At 45.7% G+C, this 21,043-nt stretch overlaps 1 protein-coding gene across 4 annotated transcripts in view; it reads right to left on the reverse strand.

Annotated features, from left to right (window-relative positions):
• Positions 1-240: 240 nt before the first annotated feature.
• The window catches only part of Nab1 (NGFI-A binding protein 1), a 41,657-nt gene continuing 20,854 nt past the window's right edge, over positions 241-21,043 (reverse strand). For 3 of the 4 annotated variants that reach the window (XM_050159373.1, XM_050159375.1, XM_050159376.1), the window contains 6 exons: positions 18,208-18,341; positions 16,742-16,793; positions 8,218-8,307; positions 6,265-6,424; positions 3,534-3,650; positions 241-2,134 (listed from right to left, as the gene is read on the reverse strand). In XM_050159373.1, the coding sequence (XP_050015330.1) occupies positions 2,046-2,134; positions 3,534-3,650; positions 6,265-6,424; positions 8,218-8,307; positions 16,742-16,793; positions 18,208-18,341 (642 nt within the window). In that variant the 3' untranslated portion in view covers positions 241-2,045. The remainder of the gene's footprint in view (positions 2,135-3,533; positions 3,651-6,264; positions 6,425-8,217; positions 8,308-16,741; positions 16,794-18,207; positions 18,342-21,043) is intronic. The other variant, XM_050159374.1, reaches the window with a different exon arrangement.

The raw sequence follows: 21,043 nt of genomic DNA on the forward strand, positions 1-21,043 counted from the left end.
CAGAGCGAACTCAAGGCCCGCTCAGGCGAGCTAGTAATCCTGTCTCAGAAGAAAAATGTAGAACAGGCCCAGTGATAGGCTGGGCCTATCACTTAGTAGTAGAACCCTGGTCCATGTGTGAGGCCTGCATGTTCAGCCCCCAGCGTCACGGGAAGAAAAAAGAAGTCACCTTGTGCCCTGACACGCTGTAGGTGAGGCGAGCGGGCAGCGTCACGGTTGTTGGAAGGTTCTAGGCATAGACCCGTGAGGCACAGAAGTCTTTATTGCCACAGGAAGCAAAGTGCACTCATCTCTTCTCATCAACAGTTTTAAGAATCACAAAAAGTTCAGAATTCACACAAGAAAGAGAATACAGACCCGGGGGGAAATGGTCCCTGGGGTTATATTGGCTGTAATACTGAGGTAACCAATTGACCTTGTTCAGTGAAAATATCTTAAACCAAATGAAAAAAAAATCACTAGTTATAACATCTAATTTATATACACTGTTCAAATAAAAATATATATTATATTTGCTTTAATGTATAGCAAGTTTAATACATTAGTGTTTATAAAATAAAAACTGTATTCTACTGAACTTTTTTATTTTTGTGCTTCTTTATCTCTAAGCTTGGAAGTCAGAAAAGGACGTTACTCAAGGAAACCTACTTCTAGAGCCAAAGATGCAGGGTCTAGGCCTCGGAGAGACAGACCAATACCAGCTAGAAGATTCCATCTCTTAAGACCTGCACGTTAAAATCTACAATGCTGAAATGTAAGACACAAGTTTTTTGGTTTTTTTTTTTTTTTTTTTTTTAAAAAGAGGACCCCATACATTTCTCAAAATAGATTACAGAATACAGGAAGTGGTTCATGAAAGTACTGGGCTACTACTGGCCAGTGCTGTGGCTAATATTAAAACCTGAACATTCTATTCATCTGCTCTCACGCTCGCTCTCCACAAAGTGTGCGGGGAAACCACGACTATCACCATCGGGGTAGCACAGAGGCCGAGGTCCGTAAGAGACTTCTGCAGTGGGCAAAACGCCCTGGTCCCGTGGGAACCCGTAGGAAGGGAAAAGAAGCCATCTGAAGGCCCGAAAGCTGCTTCCTGGCATCTCTACTGTGACCCTCTTCTGCGGGTCACAGGGGAAAGCGACGGTGACAGTGGTTAGAGACTGGGGTGCAGCCATCTCACGGGACACGCGGTCAGCGGGGTTCCGTAGAGCGGAGTGGGGACCAGTGTTTATTACAGCCGTGATCTATCTACCACAGAACTAGAAACAAGACACATACGCCATGCTGATTCGCCCAGGTCGCCATCTTTATCACAAGGAGGGTTAACTTACTATGCCTTAATTTACTCAGCGTATTCGGAAATACCAGTGTTTACGTCAGGGCTCGCAGAGTTAGCTCATTTATTTCAAGCTGTCTGTCCTACTTTCTCACATCTCGAGCGGCTGTCATAAACCGGCTACACATTTCCCACGGACCAACATCAATTTTAATCAAGTAGTCAGTACACAGCCTCTTCCTTGGTGTAAACCGAGTAGTCGCCTTCCATCTCTCTCCCGTCACTACCACCGTGCCCAACGCTACGCTGCTTAGGCTTTCTCCGTACGACTGCACGGGTCCGGAACGTTGATGGGGACATTTACCGTACATACGTTTAGACAGAACTTCAAGTAAAAAGAATGGGTATCCACATCTATTAGACCTAAGGGTTAGACAAAGGGTTTCAACACCTAGGTTTGCTTCTATAAATTACACAGACACGTTGTACACTCTTAAATAGCGGATGCTTACAATACCGAGCCTCTCCATAACGAACAACTTACAGAGAAAGGTAACGGTCAGTGTTTATTACATCATGGCAACGCTCTCTTGGTTTCCCCCTCTGTGGCTGTTGCTTTGTCCTGGTTTCCACAGACTGTGTGAGTTCTTATGCTTTGGCTGTGATCTGTTTGAGCTGAATGAGGCAACAGTGGTTATTAAGGCTTATTCTATGATGGAGCATTTATCCTTGAATCCGCTGCCGTTTGCAGAGAGCAGTGGGAGACTCTCAGCTAACTTGGGTCTTCGGGCTCCGTCTTAATAGTTTTCTTTTCCAAGGGGAAAGCAGAGTGAGGGTAGTCTTTTAAGATGCCAAGGCTCTCTGCATCAAACAGAACCGGAAAGAGTCAGGTTATTAAAGCCCCGCATCCCACAGCAAATAGTACTGACTAATAATAACTGTGAAATTCTACGTGGAATTTTATTTACAGACTCGTGGTTAAAAAGCATGGGTTTTGGCTGAACATGGTAGTGATGTATTCCTAGGCCATTCCCAGGAGGCTGAGGCAGGAGGACTGCTTTAAGTTGCAGGTCAGCCTGGGCTACGTGGAGAGCAGCTAGCCAGCCAGGGCCACAAAACTAGACCCTGTCTTACAGAAAACAAACAAAAAACGAAGCAAACGAAAACAAACCACAGTTCCATTTAACCCCCAACTACACAACTCCTAGCTATAAATCACTGAGTTGCCAGCTGAACCTTCATGTCCTTACGTATAAAATGAGCAAAGTATTGCCACAGAGCAGGAGGGGTAACCACGAAATGTATATGAATAAACAGACCCTTCTAAAATTCTCACTGCACTGTGGTCAGTACATAGAATCAAACAGGTCACATACAAATTGTCGTCGAAATACATCTTCAATTTTAAATATGTAACTACATCTAGACATCCAATGGCATTCTAAACTGGGGAATCAAGTGGGAATAAAGAATGAAAAGTTTACTTTCCTAAGCAAAGATTACATGGAGTTTTATTAATAGTTATTTTAACAATGGAGACCACTAAATGTGAAGTGTGGTCTTTACATAATGTACTAATACTTGGAGATACACACACACACATATATACATTACATATGTGCAAATATGTGGACTAATACACACACACATAAAGCACACACACACATCCCTTAAGAGGGCTATACAAAGGGAACCAACACACCTACCCCATGTGAACACGGGTAGATAACTCACTGTCTGCAAGCCTCTCTACACAGAAAAGGATTTAACTTGCACTGAAGGGTAGGAAGAACAGCCACGGTCCTTTGATTTTTACCAGCGGGACGGCTCCCTTGTAGCCATTTTCCTTGAACGCTGGGACCATGTACCCAGCATGCTGTCACCAAACCACACAGGTAAAAAGAGAGCCAGACACGGCTTCAGGCCAATTAGAGTTTTGTTCTGTTTTTAAACACAATCCCTGGGTTCCCAGTGGGTCTGGTTCGTTTTCTGTTGGCTTTGTAGATAAAGGCTCACAAACTGCCGGAGCTTAGACCGCCTCCAAGTTGCCACCCATACAGAGGCTAGCCCAGTAGTCTCAACTCTACGACTCTTCCCTGTCATCCCTTATAAACATCATAATTCTCAAAAGAGGATGGCTAACATTCTGGCGATCTATAATATCCACGGGGGACTGGCGTGTTCAGAGGGGACAGGACGGGGAGAGCAGAGCTAAGGGAACGCCATCCAGGCTTCCTCTGAGGGCAGACTGCATTCTCACCTGACGAGTGGGACTTCCCCTCGCTGGAGTAAAGTCTGCTCAGCTCCCCATCGACCACAAAATGATGGGGCTGTCGGTTCTGTACGTTAGGCATTCGGAGATTCAAAGGTCTTTCCCCTAACGGAAGGAAGAAAGGAAAGGGAAACGAAGCAACGATTAAAACATTCCCAGTGGGTCTGGTTCGTTTTCTGTTGGCTTTGTAGATAAAGGCTCACAAACTGCCGGAGCAGACCTTACGAAGAAAGGAACGGGTGTCACAAGACACTGAAGCACGTATGCTAACTGGGGAGAGACATCTGAAATACCCACTTCCGAGGAAAATGGCGAGACCTGAATGCTAGCACCCGAAGTGTACGACTGTTGGGGTGTGTAGAGCTAAGATGAATCTGACAGGAGAGGGACATTTCCAGACACCCTCAAGCACTGTAAACACAGCTCCCTTGTAGCCATTTTCCTTGAACGCTGGGACCATGTACCCAGTATTCTGTCACCAAACCACACAGGTAAAAAGAGAGCCAGTCACGGCTTCAGGCCAATTAGAGTTTTGTTCTGTTTTTAAGCACAATCCGTGGAAAAATAATGAGCAAAACGCTTTATAAATTATTACGTTATCATCACAGAAAATCGATATCCCGCGGTAAGCCGCTCTAGTGTCATAAATTGAGCTCCATCAAATCTTTCTTAATTGTGTCTGCTTAACTGTTAGTTCTTAGCTACTAAGAAGGGTCAGAGAAGTTAAAGAAGACCTCGACTAACACGTTTTTGTCGTGTTTTAGAAAGAAAATCTTTACTTTTATCTTGTGTCATGATCTAGGGGGCAATATGTCATCCCGTCGCTAGAGAACGCTTGCTAACATGCTCTTCTTGTTTGGATGGGAAAAAAAAATCCTTGGCAAGACACAGCATACAAGGGATTAATATCTAGGACGTATAAGGAGTGCAGAAATTAGTCACCAAAACCGCTAACCTTCCAATTAGTAACCGTATTAATGAAATGATAACTCTGAAAAAAAAAAAATACGCATGCATGCTCCCCAAATGTTTGAAAACCTGCCCAACATTCTCAGCTATCACATAAAAACATACTAAAATTAAAATTGCTTTGATATTCTCCTCACCCCAGTTAGAATGGCTAACATCGAGAAAACAGAAGCCAACCAACGCCAGAGGGGATGCGGCGGGGCAAGAAGATCCCTACTCCTGCCTGGCGAGAGCCTACACGGGTACTGCCACACCAATGGAAACCAGCGGGGAGGGGTCTCAAAACCCAACAGGACGGCCACATAGTCTAGCTATACCGCTCCTGTGTATACGCCTGCAGGATGGCAGAAATTCTGCCACAGAGATATGCACACGCTTGGTTATTGCTGCACTGCTCGTAATAGCTAAGGCATCAGCCGGGCCCGGATGTGCACCAGCGGATTAACGGTAAGGACCGCGAGGCACAGATGCGCACGGGAGTTGTTGTGTTCATCCACGAAGAAGAGCGAAATGACGACCCTTGCAGGAACGCGGACGGAATGGGAATCATTGTATATCACGTTAAGTGAAATAAACCACGTTCAGAAAGACAAACAGCACATTTTCTTTTGTACGTTGAACCTAGTGTGTGTGTGTGTGTGTGAGAGAGAGAGAGATGAAACCAGAAAGACTAGAAAGGGGACAATGAGGTGGGAAGAAGGGATTTTAGCGGAGGGGGAGGGGAGAAGAGGGTAATGCCATACACGTGACATGAAAGGGGGTGTGGGAGGGAGGAAGGCACCGGGGGAGTAGGGTCAATAAGGACATCATCTTCCCAAAATGCCTCATCAAAACCTGTTCCTTTATATGAACTTGGGCCATCTTTTAAAAGATGGGTTCTTACATGGGTTGGTACATGGGAGTTACCAACAGTGGTAACCACTTGCTAGAAAGTGAACACTACATAAAACAAGGCAACTTGGAAAGGCTGTTTTCCTTCGGCATACTATACGGTGAAATTTGAAACTGCAGGACCTACTTACAGGTTGACATGGCATGCCTCTCTACCGGAAGCTAAGCCGCACATGAACAAAGATATCTTTTGAGTTGCTATGCCTTCTAGGCTTAGAGGCATGCCTGGCAGACATAAAACACTTCAAACAATCCTCTGAACAAGGGGATAACAGTGACTTGGGATTGTCTTCATGCTGGAGACACGAGAAAAGTAAAAGAATTTTCACCCTGAAAATACTCAGGACACACCAAGCTCTCTGACATGGACTGGTGTTCTGCGTGTTTTAGAAATAACCAAGTCCTCTTAGGAAATAAATACTACGTATTTTGGACGAATTGGTTTTTGAAATTTAAAGAAAAATGTTTTGATCGTTTTGAAAAGACGAGGGTGTACCTCAGCGGAAGGTCCTAGATTCAATGCCTGGCAAAACAAGGGAACAGACTCCATCTAAGTATGGTCTTTGATGGGAACTGTTTCTTTGAGAAGTGGCCTAATTGTTCGCATCTGCATCCTGACTAAGCCTCTCCAAGACACATGTGCAAACTATAATACAGGAATAATAAAACTTAAGGACTTCAGAAACGAAGATAAACAGGATGAATAATTTCCTTTGAAAAGGAACTAGTTGAAACAGATTTTCACAGAGATAAAGCAATCCCCTCACAATATTGATTTAGCTCTAATCCATCCTCCCCATTTCTTTTGGAAAGGCACGTGGCGCTGGCTCTGGAGGCCAGGTTCACTGCGGAGGCCCACCTTGTCCGTCGGAGCCATCAGAGGGCAGACCGTCTGGGCTGTGCTCTCCGGAGCTCTGCCTGTAGAGCCCCGCCGCCAGTCTCCTCTCCTGCTGCAGCCTCTCGTAGCCGGCCTGGGCACACAGGAGCTCCATCTGCTTGGCCATGCCCTTTTCAGCCTGCTAGAAAGGAAAGCCGAAACAAAACCAGTAACTGCAGTGTTCTAGATTTCCTAACGGCTTAAAGACGCCGATTTGAGACGCCAGCAAATGTATTTAGTATTTATTAAAATGAGGTCACACTTTCTACGGTATGCTTGTCTCCCTAAATAGGAATAAATGTCTGTGTCCTGTGAGATATTGAGTTTCAAAAGGTTTCTTTTCTGTCCCATAAAGAGAGTCCCATGTAAGCTCAGAAACAATAGAACCTTCACCCTTCACTTGGTTTTCCAAGGTCCTGGGTCTTTTAAAGGATTTCCCTTCCTTCAAAAAAATAAAAAATTACCCAAGAGCACCAGCAACATCTGCTATCACCTACTCTGAATACAGGGTGAAATCCTGGCATTTTATTTTAGGATTTGGCGCTACCCAGACTCTGCTATGATGACAGCCTGCTTGGAGGAGAGAAGGTGTAAAAAAAGCCCGTCTAGAAGAACAAGACAGACACACCTCCCACCAAAATTAAACAATGCAGAGTATGCAGAGAGGCCTCCTTGCCAGCAAGGCTCTCTCTGCCTCCACCCAGACAGAAGCAGCATCGCCCCAGCCAGCACAGAGGGACATGTTTAAAACACAAGGCTGCTGTGTGACACAGAAAGTCATATCCGCATGAGTTTCAAAGCCCCTTTCTTAGGCACTGTTCTAATTGACTTGCGTGTGATATTCAAAGTAGCATTATCTACGACATTTGCCAAGGAAGCCATAGTCCAAATGCAGAAGTGATTCATTACCATGTTACATAAAAGCACTATAAGGATTCTGCTATATAAAATTGGTTACCAAAGCCATGATTCACAATTTTAAAAACCAATAGCTGGAGCACATAATGAATTAGGTAACCAGGAAGACTGTCCACGCTCTTCTAAACGTGCACAAACCAAGTTGAAGGTAACAATAACTTCATCTCACTTGGGATGTCAGCCGCTGAACGTCTGACATTTCAGCAGGTAGCTCCGCGCGGGAAGAGGCAGGGATCCCTCTGTGTCCCCGGGACAGGTTTGGCAATACTACAGGGACACAAACATCCCTGGCGTCTACAAGGGGCAGTCACACATGGACTTTGGAAAAACCTGTTTCTGAGTACATACACTGTTAAAAATTTACTAGAATTTGGGAGCAGGGGGAGGGCTCGTGCAGCACAGCGCTAGCTGAACAAGCCTGAGAAGCCATATTCAAACCCGGCATGCACTGCGATCCCAGCGCTGGGGAGGCAGAGACGGGTGGATCCCTGGGGCTTAGCAGGCAGTAAACAAGATCCCATCTCAAAAAACCAAGGTGGGTAGATCCTGAGAAAGGACACTCACAGCTTTCCTCTAGCCTCTACAGACAGGTGCGCACACAAACATGCGCCACTCACATAACATACAGAAATCAGTAAGCTGCCCCACTAATTTAACAATCCTTCAGTAAGGCTTGAAATGAGGTAAGAGTCACAATGTTGACAATATGTTACTGAGATCTTGTGTGATTTCACCTCAGAATTGTGCTGTACAAGGTCATGGTGAGACTGGCTGCTTTTCCCCCAATGCTACAATGTCTTATTTCCTCTAAGTAAGGAATATTTTACCAGACTTTAGTCATGAACCAAACAAAACCAAGCTGTTTCTGCCACCTTACCAAGATGGCTACAGAGAAGACATTTTAACAATAACCAGAAACAAATTCAACCCTCTAAAACCTCAACGTGAAGCCAGCTGAAGCAGCCCCCTCTCTTCCAGCCTACAGCCGTCCCCCCAAGGCATCCACTGTGGGGTTACCTGAGTACTGAGCGCCGCAAGCTCCTCGCTCTTGGCTCTGGCCTGCTGGAAGAGCGTCTGCACAGATTCCTGGAAATCTGGAAATCCATCCTGCGGGGCAGATCACAGGGCCTGGGTGTTTAGACTTTGTTAGCACACAAGGAAAAATAACACTGCAGTAGTAAACAATCTGCTGGGGCTGTAGAGCGCGTGGGTCATTGGCTACCACGCCTCACTCGCTACAGTCGGCCACGAGTGAACAAGACGGGAAACGCCAGCCATCATCAGCGCCACCAGCACTGCCAAGGGGACTCTGGTTCTATGAAGCGCTGGGAATTATTTCCATGGAAACAGCACTTTCCTACGGGTTCAACAAGCCAGTAGGAAAACCATCATGAGGAAGAAGGAACCCTTCATCAGGACATCCTCTGCCACCATTTGCGGTGGTTCCAAACCTTCCTGATACCGCAACCCTTTAACACGGTTCCTCAGGTTGTAGTAACCCTCAACTATAAAACTGTCATCATGGCTACTTCACAGCTGTAATTTCACTACTGTTGTAAATCATAATGTAAGTTTTTGTTTAAATATTTATTTATTTATTACGTATACAATATTTTGTCTGTGTGTATCCCTGCAGGCCAGAAGAGGGCACCAGACCTCATTCCAGATGGTTGTGAGCCACCATGTGGTTGCTGGGAATTGAACTCAGGACCTTTGGAAGAGCAGGCAATGCTCTTAACCATTGAGCCATCTCTCCAGCCCCAAGTATCTGTTTTCTTATGGTCTTTGGAGACCCATGTGAAAAGGCTGTTTGAACTCCCAGATGGGCTGTTAGCCACAGGTTGAGAACCCCTAATTAAAGCCCTCTATGATCCATCTGACCTAACCAGCATGGCTTTCCCTGCTGGCACTGGGTACCGCTGGGCTTAAAGTATTTTTTTTTGTCAATTTTTTTTGTTTTGACATCCAAAAAATTAATTTTATACATTATTGTTGTACAAGCTTCGGTGTTTCCGTGACTTCTACTGCACTAAAGTTCCAAAGGCAGTTTTAGGAATTCAGTAAATGGCCAAACTGCCAGTTGTTCAAAGTTTTTTTTCTAGTTGTTTATTTGCGATCCTTCTATACCTTAGTTATATATCATGTGATAAAGACCTAAAGTAAAAGAAAAAATTGAAATTGCCAACTTGGATTTCCTAGGACTGTCCAGTGGGTCCCTTTATCACGATACAAAGAACTCCAGAACCTGCCTTCCCGCCTCAGTCTCCTTGCGGGGAGGTGAAGACAAGAGAAACTATCAGAGCTGCTGAGATGACCAGTAAGAAGAGACCATGAGATAGATCGCGCCTTTTGCACGGTCTTTTCTGAGGGTATTCTATGCCTGGGCAACCCTTAAGCTACAGCGGGTCAGGTGGTGTATGTCTGGGTGAACCAACCCACCATTTCTACCAAGTTTCTTTTAGCTGCCTGTCTGCTGTTCTACAAGAATATAAAAGCTATGGGCAACCATGAGGACTTTAGTAACATTAAGGAAGGACACGAAGGATCTCATTACAGAAACCAAGGCAGCTTCCCCTTGGTTGGATAAGCTATATACTTTTAACACAGGGGTAACCATTAAAAACCATTTTTTTTCCCCAATAACCAAGTAGAAAAAGATGCTGCAATGTAATAAAATACTTTACTTTGAAATAAAACATATTGGCTCAAAACATTTTCCCATTATACACTACGCTTTCAAATATCTAATCTACCTAAGTAATTCCCTAAATAACAATTTTTTTTAATTTTAAATGATTTTATTATTTTGAGACATCTTATCCTACTGCCCAGACTGGCTCAGAGCTCACAATGTAGCTCAGGCTGGCCTTAAACTTATACCCTTTCTGCCTTGGCTCCTGCGGGCTGGGATTAAGGGCACCACAACCACAAGGAGCGAATTATCTGTTTTACGTTAGACATGAAGTAACATGATTGGTGGTAAAAAAAAAAAAAAAAGGTAACTCTGACCCTCTGACATAAGACCATGAACATATATTGTTTTCTCAGTTATTCCATTTTTCTCTTAAGAATTGTTTGACTCCTAAAACTCTAGCCTCAGCATGAACAAACCTTTCTTTAAGCCCAAGCTAGTGGACTTGAAACAAGCATCGGAGAGAGGCCGCAGCCAAAGCCCGCCGGCTCGCGGGAGCCCAGACTGTACTCGTTCCCAGTTCCCAGCATTTTCTACTTAGCCTCAGAAACGATGCTAGGTTTCCTGCAGTCCACAGCTGCAGACACCAGCTCCCCGAGCCTAGGTTCAAGCCATACGTTCCAAACATGAAGACATCTTGGAAAAACCATCCTTAGAGCTGGGGTTGTCCCGGGTATGAAATCTAATCCTATTGTTCTTGCTGCTATGCAGAGCAGACCATTTTGCCCCCGGGGGTATACTGCTCCATCTGTGGGAGGGATGCTCTGGCAGTAGTGAGGCTAATTTATATCATCATTTTCAGGGGAACAAAAACGCAGAGAAAATACTCAGGTCAGTGTTTGGCACAAAGGAATTATACATGAAATTCCATTTAGACAATCCAACTAAAAAGCTACTGGGCTTAATCAAAATAAAACAGCCCAATGTAAGTGACATACTATTCCAGTTATATAGAGGGGAAAAAAAAACCCTATGTTTTAGAGATATTTACACAGTATAGCTATATGAGGATGAGTAGGTGATGTGGGAGTTCCCTCTGCGTGCTGTGATTACCATTAATGAATAAAGAAACTGTTTTGGACCTATAGCAAGGCAGAACTTTGGTAGGCAGGGAAAACTAAACTGAATGCTGGGAGAAAGAAGGGCGGAGTCAGAAAGAAGGCATGGAGCCACCCCACTGGAGACAGAAGCTGAAAACCTTACCTGGTAAGCCACAGTCATATAGCAATATACAGATGAATAGAAATGGGTTAAATAAATAAGTAAGAGTTAGCCAATAAGAAGCTAGAGATAATGGGCCAAGCAATGATTTAAATAATATGGTTTCTGTGCGATTATTTCGGGTCTAAGCTATCCAGGCAGTCGGGAACCAACAAGCAGTGAGCGGCTCCTTGCAGCAAGTGGGGACTACAAACTCTATAACCAGCGAGAAAGTCCTGGGTGTGGGCAGGGGTGCTCGCTGGTGGAAAACACAGGGGAAATCCAGAAGCACCTATTGGACAGAGACCCAGAACACCAAGGAGGCTCCCTGGAGGGCCTGGTGCTTAAGAGATGAGAGCGCTTCAGGAAAAGATGGTAACTTGCAAAGAGACCTAAAGGTGAACCTGCCAGGCTGCATAGTACCGGTTTACTGTGGCAGCTGAAAGACAAGTCCTAAGGCTAGAGATGCACAGCTGGATTCTGTGGGGCCCGAGCAACATCTGAACCTCATCTCAAATACATGGAGTAAATATTCTCCTTCGTAAAGAGAAGCCACCGACAGACACGCCCCGAAGACCTGATTAAGGCCACACGAGGCACAGCTGAGATTAGCTGATGCCTATGCTGAAGACAGAGCAGAGGTCTGGCACTACGTGGAACTTCCGCTTCAAGCAAGGCTGCAGGGCCAGGCATCGCTTAAGAGAGAACTCTAGAGATTGGTTGGATTCAGTCAAGAGGCAAGACTTCCTGCACACAAACCAGGCGTAGGGAGTCTGAACGAAGGGGTGAGGTGGGGACTGGAGACTCCAAGCAGTTACCAGCTCAGCGGCAGGCTGTGGGTGGAGCTGCTCACGCCCTAAGACGCCCCCACATCTCAAACACCATTGGAGGAGGCTTGTGAAGGAGGGAGAAGCTAGCCGGTCTTCTGCAAGGACCAGATGTGTGGTCTCAGCAAGTCAACCTCATTATTCTCGGCATTCCCTTTTTTGTTTTTCCCCACGGAGATTACATTACCTGCTTGGAGGGCTCAGGGGGAAGAGCTGTGGGCATTAAATGAACTAATGCAGATGGCAAATCTTGGCAGAGAGCGCCATCATGGTCAGGACTGTTTGGCCCTGAGAATAACACCGCAAGGCTGGGGAGGGGCCCTCCAAACTGCACGAGAAAGCTTTCTGGGAAGTGGGTAGTGTGCTTTGTCCTTTTCAATGAGAAAGAAGCTATCTGGAATGTGTAAGGAGACATGAAAGGGAGAAAACCCCCCCCCACACACACACACACTGGTGCACTGGTAGAGGAGCCTTGGTCCTTGGTCTCCTTCTCCGGGTTTGGCGCAGGCCTTCCTCTGGGTCTCTGTAGCTGCCTTTCCAGGCACCAGCTGTACCATGCTATGAGCCATTTATGTCCACATCACACTGCTGGCTGCTGCCATAATTCACAGCGTTCCCTTGGCGATGAGACTCTGGGCCTCGGCACTGAGAGAATAAGATGTACGTTTGGAGGCTGTTCCTGCCCTAATTAGTCTCACCGCTTCCGTTGACAGCCCTCACGGGTCTCCATCTCTCCCGCCAAGCACCAGCGGGCTGCTGTTGGAAGCACTGCACAGCTGTCCTGGAGTGACGCGGGGCGGCAGATGTTCCTAACCCTGCGTGTTTCCCCCCCTTTTCTCTAGTCACGCTTCCTGGACGAAGAGCAGATTGCAAGGCTTCTGCCTACTTCAGGCTCGCAAGCTTTCTTTCCAGCGGCCACCGTGTAGGTGTAGGTGGGCATGCTGACCCCGCCCGGACATGAACACACAATTCATTCTCGGTTTAGCTAAAGGTGGGCTGGCTTCATGCAGCTGCTGACTGCTGCAGGTGTTTCCGAGACTGACTTTCTAACATGCAGAGCTTGGGGAGGGGCTTTCCCTGGAGGCCCACTTCCCTGGTGCCCCCTCTAGGCTGACCTAGGCGGGAAGGGTCTCTCTCTGTAATTATCTCATTTAGTCTCGAAATTGAAGAAATAAGGCTAAAACTCTACATATTTTAATGTCTCATGTCTCCCATACCTTGTAAGGCAGCATATCAGCGAAGGACAAGAGATAGATATGTCTACAGAGAGTATCTTGATGCCTGAGAAAAATCTAATTACGGCTTTTGTTACGGGAAGACACTATGTTCTCCGGGGAGGAAAGTCGGGCTATGAGTATTTAAGATTTATTCCACCCAACCCTTCACGTGCAGCTCGGGACCCAGCAGTCAGCAATAAGTACGGATCTGACTGCGCCTGTACACAGCGCCGTCTGAAGTGCACCCCGAGACGCTGATGACGGCAGCAGAACCGTTTCCTCCCTTAGCATGTCAAATTCCTCTGATGTCACTTTTATCCGCCGGACATCACACTTTTGTCCTTGTCGTTCACCGCAGAAATAGTCTGTTTATAAAACACGGGAACGAAGGAACAACTTGCACGTGCGCTTCCTGGCAGCTGGAGGAGATTTTGGAACAGAGAGAGGGAGAGAAGGAGCTGCTGCGTTACTTTGGGCTTAAGCAACTAGGACTCTGTCCACGTCTATTTTTATGATACGATCTTCAAATAAGGAATAAATTGAGAAGCACAAAGAAGTTGGCTAACGTGAAGGTAGAAGAGGCTCCAAGAGTTCTAAAGCCTCTCTGGTTTCAGGTTTCATTACGAGGTCCCCTGCATCAGCCACGCCTCTAGTTCTATCTACTGTTTTCCTGAGTGTGTCTCCCCCTTGCCGGTTGGTCTTTATGATGCCACCCTGAATACCCACTGACATTCCTACCTTCTTTAAAACCAGCTCAGATGAAACCCCCCAGGCGGTCCCACTCACATGTTATCCTATGCCACAGCCTCCCTCTCCGAGTTGCCTGCGGAAGACAGGCTCTCCCAAGGCACCGCTACCTGGTGAAGCGTTACAGGAAGCAGATCCATGACAGTCAGGCCTCCCCACCCCAGGAGCAACTTCCAGAAGCACAGAGGCAGAGACAACACCTAACCATGACTCAGAGCAGAACCAGGCTAGGACAAGGCCCGACCACAGACCGTGAAACATGTCACGACACACACCGTGTGTGTGCACAGGACACGCCGTGAAGAGGATGACGACAATTCCTCGGTGCCTTTACAAAACTAAGCAAAACGGACAACAACGAGAAACGGTAAAAAGTGAAATCACCGCCCTAAATTCAAGCTAAGGTCTCCACTCGTTTCTAGGAACAAATTAGGAGTCTAGTGTTCACGCGAGCTCTAAAGAGAGTTGAGCTAGTTAGTCACTGGGCTTACTGGGAAGGATTAGAACTTTCACAGGAAAAGGCAACACTGATCATTTTAAGCCTGAACAGAAAACTATTCAGGTGTCTTTGTGACCCTAAAAAAAAAAAAATGATGAGCCCACCAAACAGAACTATCCAGCTAAATTATCTCCAGTGAGATGTCTTTCAAGGAATTGAAATTTCACAGATAATGCAATTACCCAATATTCGCGTTTCTCATGATAAACTGTAGGAAGAAGTTTCAGCTCAGGGACACTGTGAGGGTCAAGAAACAGCGGCAGCTCCAATCAGCCACGACCGCACATTTCAGCGTGGAACAGCTGGGCTGACAGGAAGAGCTCACCAAGTCGTGACCACATCGAGGTCCCGTGCTGAAAGGAGACACGGGTAGGCCTCTCTCTCCACAGCAGCCATGGCTAGGGTGAACGGCCCAACAGCACAGGCCGGGCAGTGTCTGCGTTCACCTGTTCCCCCCTCAGTAGCAGTGGCAAGCCAAATCTACAGGGATCTTCTCCAGGCCCTTACCTTGGTGTGCCTGGAGACACAGCCTGTTAGACAGTATCAACAGATCTCCCGAGTGGTTCCTGAGGCTAGCCCATCTCCAGGAGTTCTCTACAGTGAACACCAGGCCAAGACGGCAAACAGGAGCAAGACTTAAAAGAGAACTGTCCCTTGGGAACAGAACACTCGTCTGAGAACTTTTCCTTGAGGGCAAAGCTTTGAGAAATCGAAGCTACTTCTCCACGGTCCCTCACTGTCTTATCCGAGCTGCTACTCATGCCTGTCCCCCAGGCAAGAACCCTGCTCATCTCCAGCAGGGCAGACTGGCCCCGAATTAAACATAAACATCCTAGAATTCCAAGTAATCGTACGTGCGAGGAAAAAAAGTTGGCCAACGGTCAGAGCGTGATTTGGGGTACACAAGCCCCATCCCCTCAACTGGAGGCGAGAGAGTCAAAGCTCAGGCATAAACCAGGGACGGGCAGCAAAAGCCGCGCACAGGGAGCCCGGGAAGCACCAGCCATGGCCTTTGTCAGTCTGTGCAGGTGGAAGAGTGGGAGGAGCAACGGGAGGCAGCAAAGAGCAGAAGCCCAATTATGAGGGCCACAGATCTGTGTAGTAAGGAGGTTGCTTGTTTGGATCCAGGCTGCCCGGGTAGCTTAGACCCAAAATAATCACTCAGAAACTGTATTAATTAAACCACTGCTTGACCCATTAGCTCTAGCTTCCTATTGGCTAACTCTTACATCTTAATTCGACCCATATCTATTAATCTGTGTATCACCATGTGGCAGTGGCTTACCAGCAAAGTTTCAGCATGTCTGACTCTGGCGGAGGATCCGTGGCTTCCCCCTGCCTCTGCCTTCTTCCTCCCAGCATTCAGTCCAGTTTTCCCTGCCTACCTAAGTTCTGCCCTATCAACAGGCCAAGGCAGTTTCTTTATTCATTAACCAATAAAAGCAACACATAGACAGAAGGACCTCCTACAACAGATCTGGGAGGGTTTAAGCAATTAAAAACTATGTTTTCACAAGATAATTCTGGCTTGGTAGCAATAAAGGACTCTGCCACACAGACAGGCAAGGATAACACAGTGATGGGAAGTCTGCTTTCAAATAGCCGAAGAGAGCTATGCTTTTCTTGCTCAATTCCACCTTACCATTTACAAGTTAAAATTACAGTAACAGTCTCAACCAGGGTCCCTTGAGAAACATTTGGAGTACAGCGATGTTTCCACAATTGTCAGTTCCCTCAGAAAATACAAAGTGCTGCATTCTGCTCCTGGGTGACTTGCAGCAAGATGGTAAGAAAAGCCATTTGACCAGTGAAGACGTACAAGTCTATACGACACTGATCACTAAACCAACCACTGATAAACCAGCTATCAATCTAGTCAATAACAGTATCCTTTTAAGAAGCTCCTGGGGGAGCAGGGAGAGACCAGACAGATGCCTCAGTGGCTGAGCACACTCGCTGCTCTTAAAGGACCTGGGATCAATTCCCAGCAACCACATGGTAGCTCACAACTCTCCAGTGCTAGGAGATCCAATGCCCTTGTCTGGCCCGCATGGGTGCTGCACACGTGTGATGTATAGACATACATGCAGCAAACCACCCACACACCTAAATAGAAATAATAAAGTCTAAAAAACATTTTTAAAAAAACAATCTTGGTTTGCTCACTGAGATTACCACAGGTACTTCAGGGTAACAAAATTCTATATTGCTTTTTAAGATTCTGTAACTTTTTTGTTTGTTTACTAAATGGCAGGGCCACTCTTTTTTGTCTGAACTAAGAAGAGCTTACATTATTTTTGGTGATCTTATACACGAAGCAAAGCTTATTAGTACACACATAGATTCCATGCAACCATACCTCCACTTTAATTCTCTTTGGAGACAATTCTTCTCGCTCGCCACATTTTAGCCTGCAGGGAAGGGAGAAAGAAAAAGCCTGAGACCGCAGCAAACTTCATTCCCGAATGAGCTCAGTCTGAAATGCTCCCTAGGAGTATTTACTTCTGAAACCACAACATGAGAAATGACATACAGTAACTATTTACATAATCGAAGACAGTCTCATCGTTTCCTAGTCAATATTAGGGGATATCTAAGTAATATTAAATACTGTAAACTTGAGAACTCTACCAGAGAAAGCAGTATTTCATGACAATATAACAAAAAAAGGGGGGAGGGGGAGGGAAAGGGGAGGCGGAGGTGAGGAAGAGACAGAAATATTTAATAAATTAATAAAAAAAAACAAAGAAAAGGGAAAAAAATATTCAAGGGATATGTGTCTTTAAGAGTTCAGCAGGAACCATTTAAGGTAACATGATAAAAATGGTCATTTGAAACAAAGGACATGAGGCGTATGAAATAAGATGGGCCATGCCTATCTCTTGACACCGCAGACAGTCTTGCTTGACTCGGTCTCCCTTCTGGGAGCTATGCCAGGGTCACACTAGCATACGTAGGCCATAGCGCCCATCAGCACTAGGGCATCCCATGCTTCAAGGCTTCACCTTGATGTATTCTCGCCAACTAAATTATGAGAAGTCAATCTAACTTACATGTAAAAAAAAAAAAAAAAAAGGCCCTAAAATGTAAAAAGTGTATCTTGGAATAGGTAAAACACAATTTTACTTATTGTGGCACTATTTCCAATAACCAAACGTTACAAACAGGAATCCACCCAAGAAGGGGACTGTGCCAGGAAGATCTCGTCTTCTTACACAACCAGCAAAGGAATCGGCCTCCTCACGGCCACCACCAAGCCCGGCTGTCTGTGAGTGTGTCCATGTGTCCTCAGCTTCACAATCAGAGCCGAGGTCTGTGTGAGAGAATGTCTACCCGTGGCCAGAACACTACAGCCTTAGAGACCGAATCTTTCAGACGTGGGGACACAGAGGAGGATTGCACAAAATCAAATCCTGCTGTTAAGATCAGAAGGCCCAGTGGCCACCACGTAGTGGGCTGCTGTGGACACATTACATTCAGTTTATTTCAAAACCCGGAGCAAGGTTTCGGGATGTCTTCATGATTAGTGCTTGAACGAGTAGATTTAACAACCGATTTCAACATCATACAATGCATACATGTATTCCAATACCAAATGGTACCCATTGATACAGATACTTTAATGTTTTTAAGAGCCAGTTAAAAATAATTTAATTAAAAAAAAATTTCTTTGAACGTTGTTTTGAAAAGTGACTGCATCACTTGGCTCTGTTTAATTCCGTATTAATCATATCTTACCTTTTCTGGAACACTCATATGTTAACCATGAACAATGTTCCCGACTCTGTTCCTACCCAGCGTGCCAATGCACCATCCCCGACGTACCTGGTGGTCCTGTAAGTGTACTTGTAGGTGACTTCTCGAGAAACCTGTCTGGCCAGGGCGAAAAGTTCATCTCTTCTCGTCAGCAGGGCGTTGTCCTTCACACAAAGCTGGGCGGCTGCTTCGTTAACAGTGAGCTGAGCGTCCCAAAAATAAATAAATAATAAATAAATAAACACGTCTATCTCATTAGATAACAGAATGCTTCACTTAACGTGAAAAATTCACATCAGTGTGGGAAGAAGTAACTCAGAGAGCTCCACTATCCCCGTGTCAGACTGCAGAAGGGGCCACTGGCTTTGTCTTCTGGAGACCAACCAATTTGACAGAATTATCTTGTTTTTAACCTACTTGCATGTACATATTCTGTATTTTTGACTAGGCAGCTTATGAATGATAAAGAAATATTCTACATCTCATTTCTCTTATGGAAGAAACCCTACAAAATTGATGTTTGAAACGGCGACAATCTTTCTTAGTTAAACACGACCATACGCAGCTGGCTGAATTTCTCACCTGAGCGGACATGAAAGCTCCTGATGCAGAACACTTCAGATTAACTTCCACAGCACCGTAGTGACGAGTCAGTGCGGCACTGGAGAAGTGACACCGCAGAGACTGACTTTCTGTATCGACCCGATTCGGTAATTCTTAAAAATACTGCCAGCAGCGTCGCAGCGTCGCTGGCTGGTCAGACACCTGTGCTGAAACTCCGAACGGCGCAGGAACTCGCTAACAACCCTGCATGTCCTCCAGAGTTCTGCCAAGCTGATGCAGGGAGCTACTGGTGGAGAAGCCACACTTCTTCCAGAAAGCAAGGGACGTCCTCCATCACAGTGTGGGCAGTGGCAGGAAGGAGGGCTTGGTGCCGGCCAGACCCGGCGTTAATGCTGTACCACCCACCGCTCATGGCGGGTGCGTCTGGCTCTGTCTCCAGCCTCGGGGAGACAGCACCCCTCAAAGGCTCTCACAGAAGGTTTGAGAGGTGTTTGGTTCTCGTTTCTGCTTTAATTAGAAAGTTCAGGCATTCACCTTTTCTCTCTCACCTGGCATCTCACCCTCATTGCTAATAACTTCTCTTATTTCTCTGCACTAAAACCTTTAGAGTCCTTTTCCATTGATGCAAATCTGTTCCTTTTATGTTTTTCCATGGTTTATGACGAAAAGTTGGTATGTTTACATCGGCACCTGATAGGGGTTCTAAGCACAGGAAATATTGTTGACTCATCACTGGATTTTAAAATCCTTTATTTTTATTTTTGCTACACATATCCAAGCCATTCCAGGAAAGAGCAATATATTCTTTTTTAATTGCATTTTTAAAAAATATTTATTTATTTGTTTGTTTGTTTGTTTATTATGTATACAATATTCTATCTGTGTGTATGCCTGCAGGCCAGAAGAGGGTACCAGACCCCATTACAGATGGTTGTGAGCCACCATGTGGTTGCTGGAAATTGAACTCAGAACCTTTGGAAGAGCAGGCAATGCTCTTAACCACTGAGCCATCTCTCCAGCCCCGAGCAATATATTCTTTAGCCCAGCCTCACCTAGACAATCAATCCCAGTCCCTCATGTATTACAGCAGAGAAAAACATTCATAAATAATGTTCATCTTTGCATGCATATCTAATAGTTTACTTGGCATAGACTCCAACAAATGGACTTGTTGGATCACAGAACATACTAAGTTTTAATAAGATTTTTTTTAAGATTGATTTTTATTTATTCGTGCCTGTCTTGAGTGTACGTCACGTGTGTGCAGAGGCCCGAAGAGGCCAAAAGAGGGTGTAAGGTCCCCTGAAGTTGAGAGCTGCCAGACATGGGCGCTGGGAACCAGACTCATACGCTCCAAGAGCAGCATGCCACTCTCAAGACGCTGAGCCACAGTGCCACCCTACTAACTTCTTATGCCCTACCACAGTTTCTCTTTAGATAAACTTCTCTAAACGACACCATGGGCACTCGCAGGGAGACTACTCCTAGAGTCCTGCCCCGTGTTGCTTCCCTTTAAAAAAAATAAAAACAAAAACCTTTACCTACTTCATGTATGTAACTGGAATCTGGTTTCGGTTTTCATTCATCTGACTAGAAATCAATCCTTTCCTACGTCTATTTCTGAGATCGATTGCTAGAGGCACCACGCCGGTTTCTTCTATTGCGGTGTTTCGTTTTCCTATGGACTTCAGGAAGTTGAGGACTAACTCTGAATCATATGTGGCGCAGGTCTCTTTTCTTAGGTTTTTCAACTGCCTTATAGTTTTCCCTTTGGAAGCTGTCTTAGTCCTCCTGTGAAGAAACACCATGTCCAAGGCAACTCTTATAGAAAAAAAAAAAAGGCATTTAACTGCTTACAACTTCAGAGGGTGTCTCAGTCAGGGATAAAACAGCATGACCAAAGCAACCCTGGAAAGGGTTAATTTCGCTTACATTTCCTTCCAGGTAACAGTTCATCCCTGATGGAAGCCAGGGCAGGAACTCACAAAGGGCAGGAACCCTGAGGCAGGTGCTGATGCAGAGGCCATGGAGGGTGCTGCTTACTGGCCTGCTCTCCATGGCTTGCTCAGTCTGCTTTCTTACAGCACCCAGGACCACCAGGCCAGGGATGGTTCCACTCACAATGGGCTGGGACCTCCGATATCAGTCACTAATTAAGAAAATGCCCTACAGGCTTGCCTACAACCCGATGCTATGGAGGGTTTTTTTTCTTTAAAATATTTATTTATTTATTATGTATACAATATTCTGTCTGTGTGTATGTCTGTAGGCCAGAAGAGGGCACCAGACCTCACCACAGATGGTTGTGAGCCACCATGTGGTTGCTGGGAATTGAACTCAG

The sequence above is a fragment of the Alexandromys fortis genome, unplaced genomic scaffold (genome assembly GCF_014885135.2).
Source record: "Alexandromys fortis isolate MF-2015 unplaced genomic scaffold, M_Fortis_MF-2015_v1.1 scaffold_65, whole genome shotgun sequence".
Classification (NCBI taxonomy): Eukaryota; Metazoa; Chordata; class Mammalia; order Rodentia; family Cricetidae; genus Alexandromys; species Alexandromys fortis.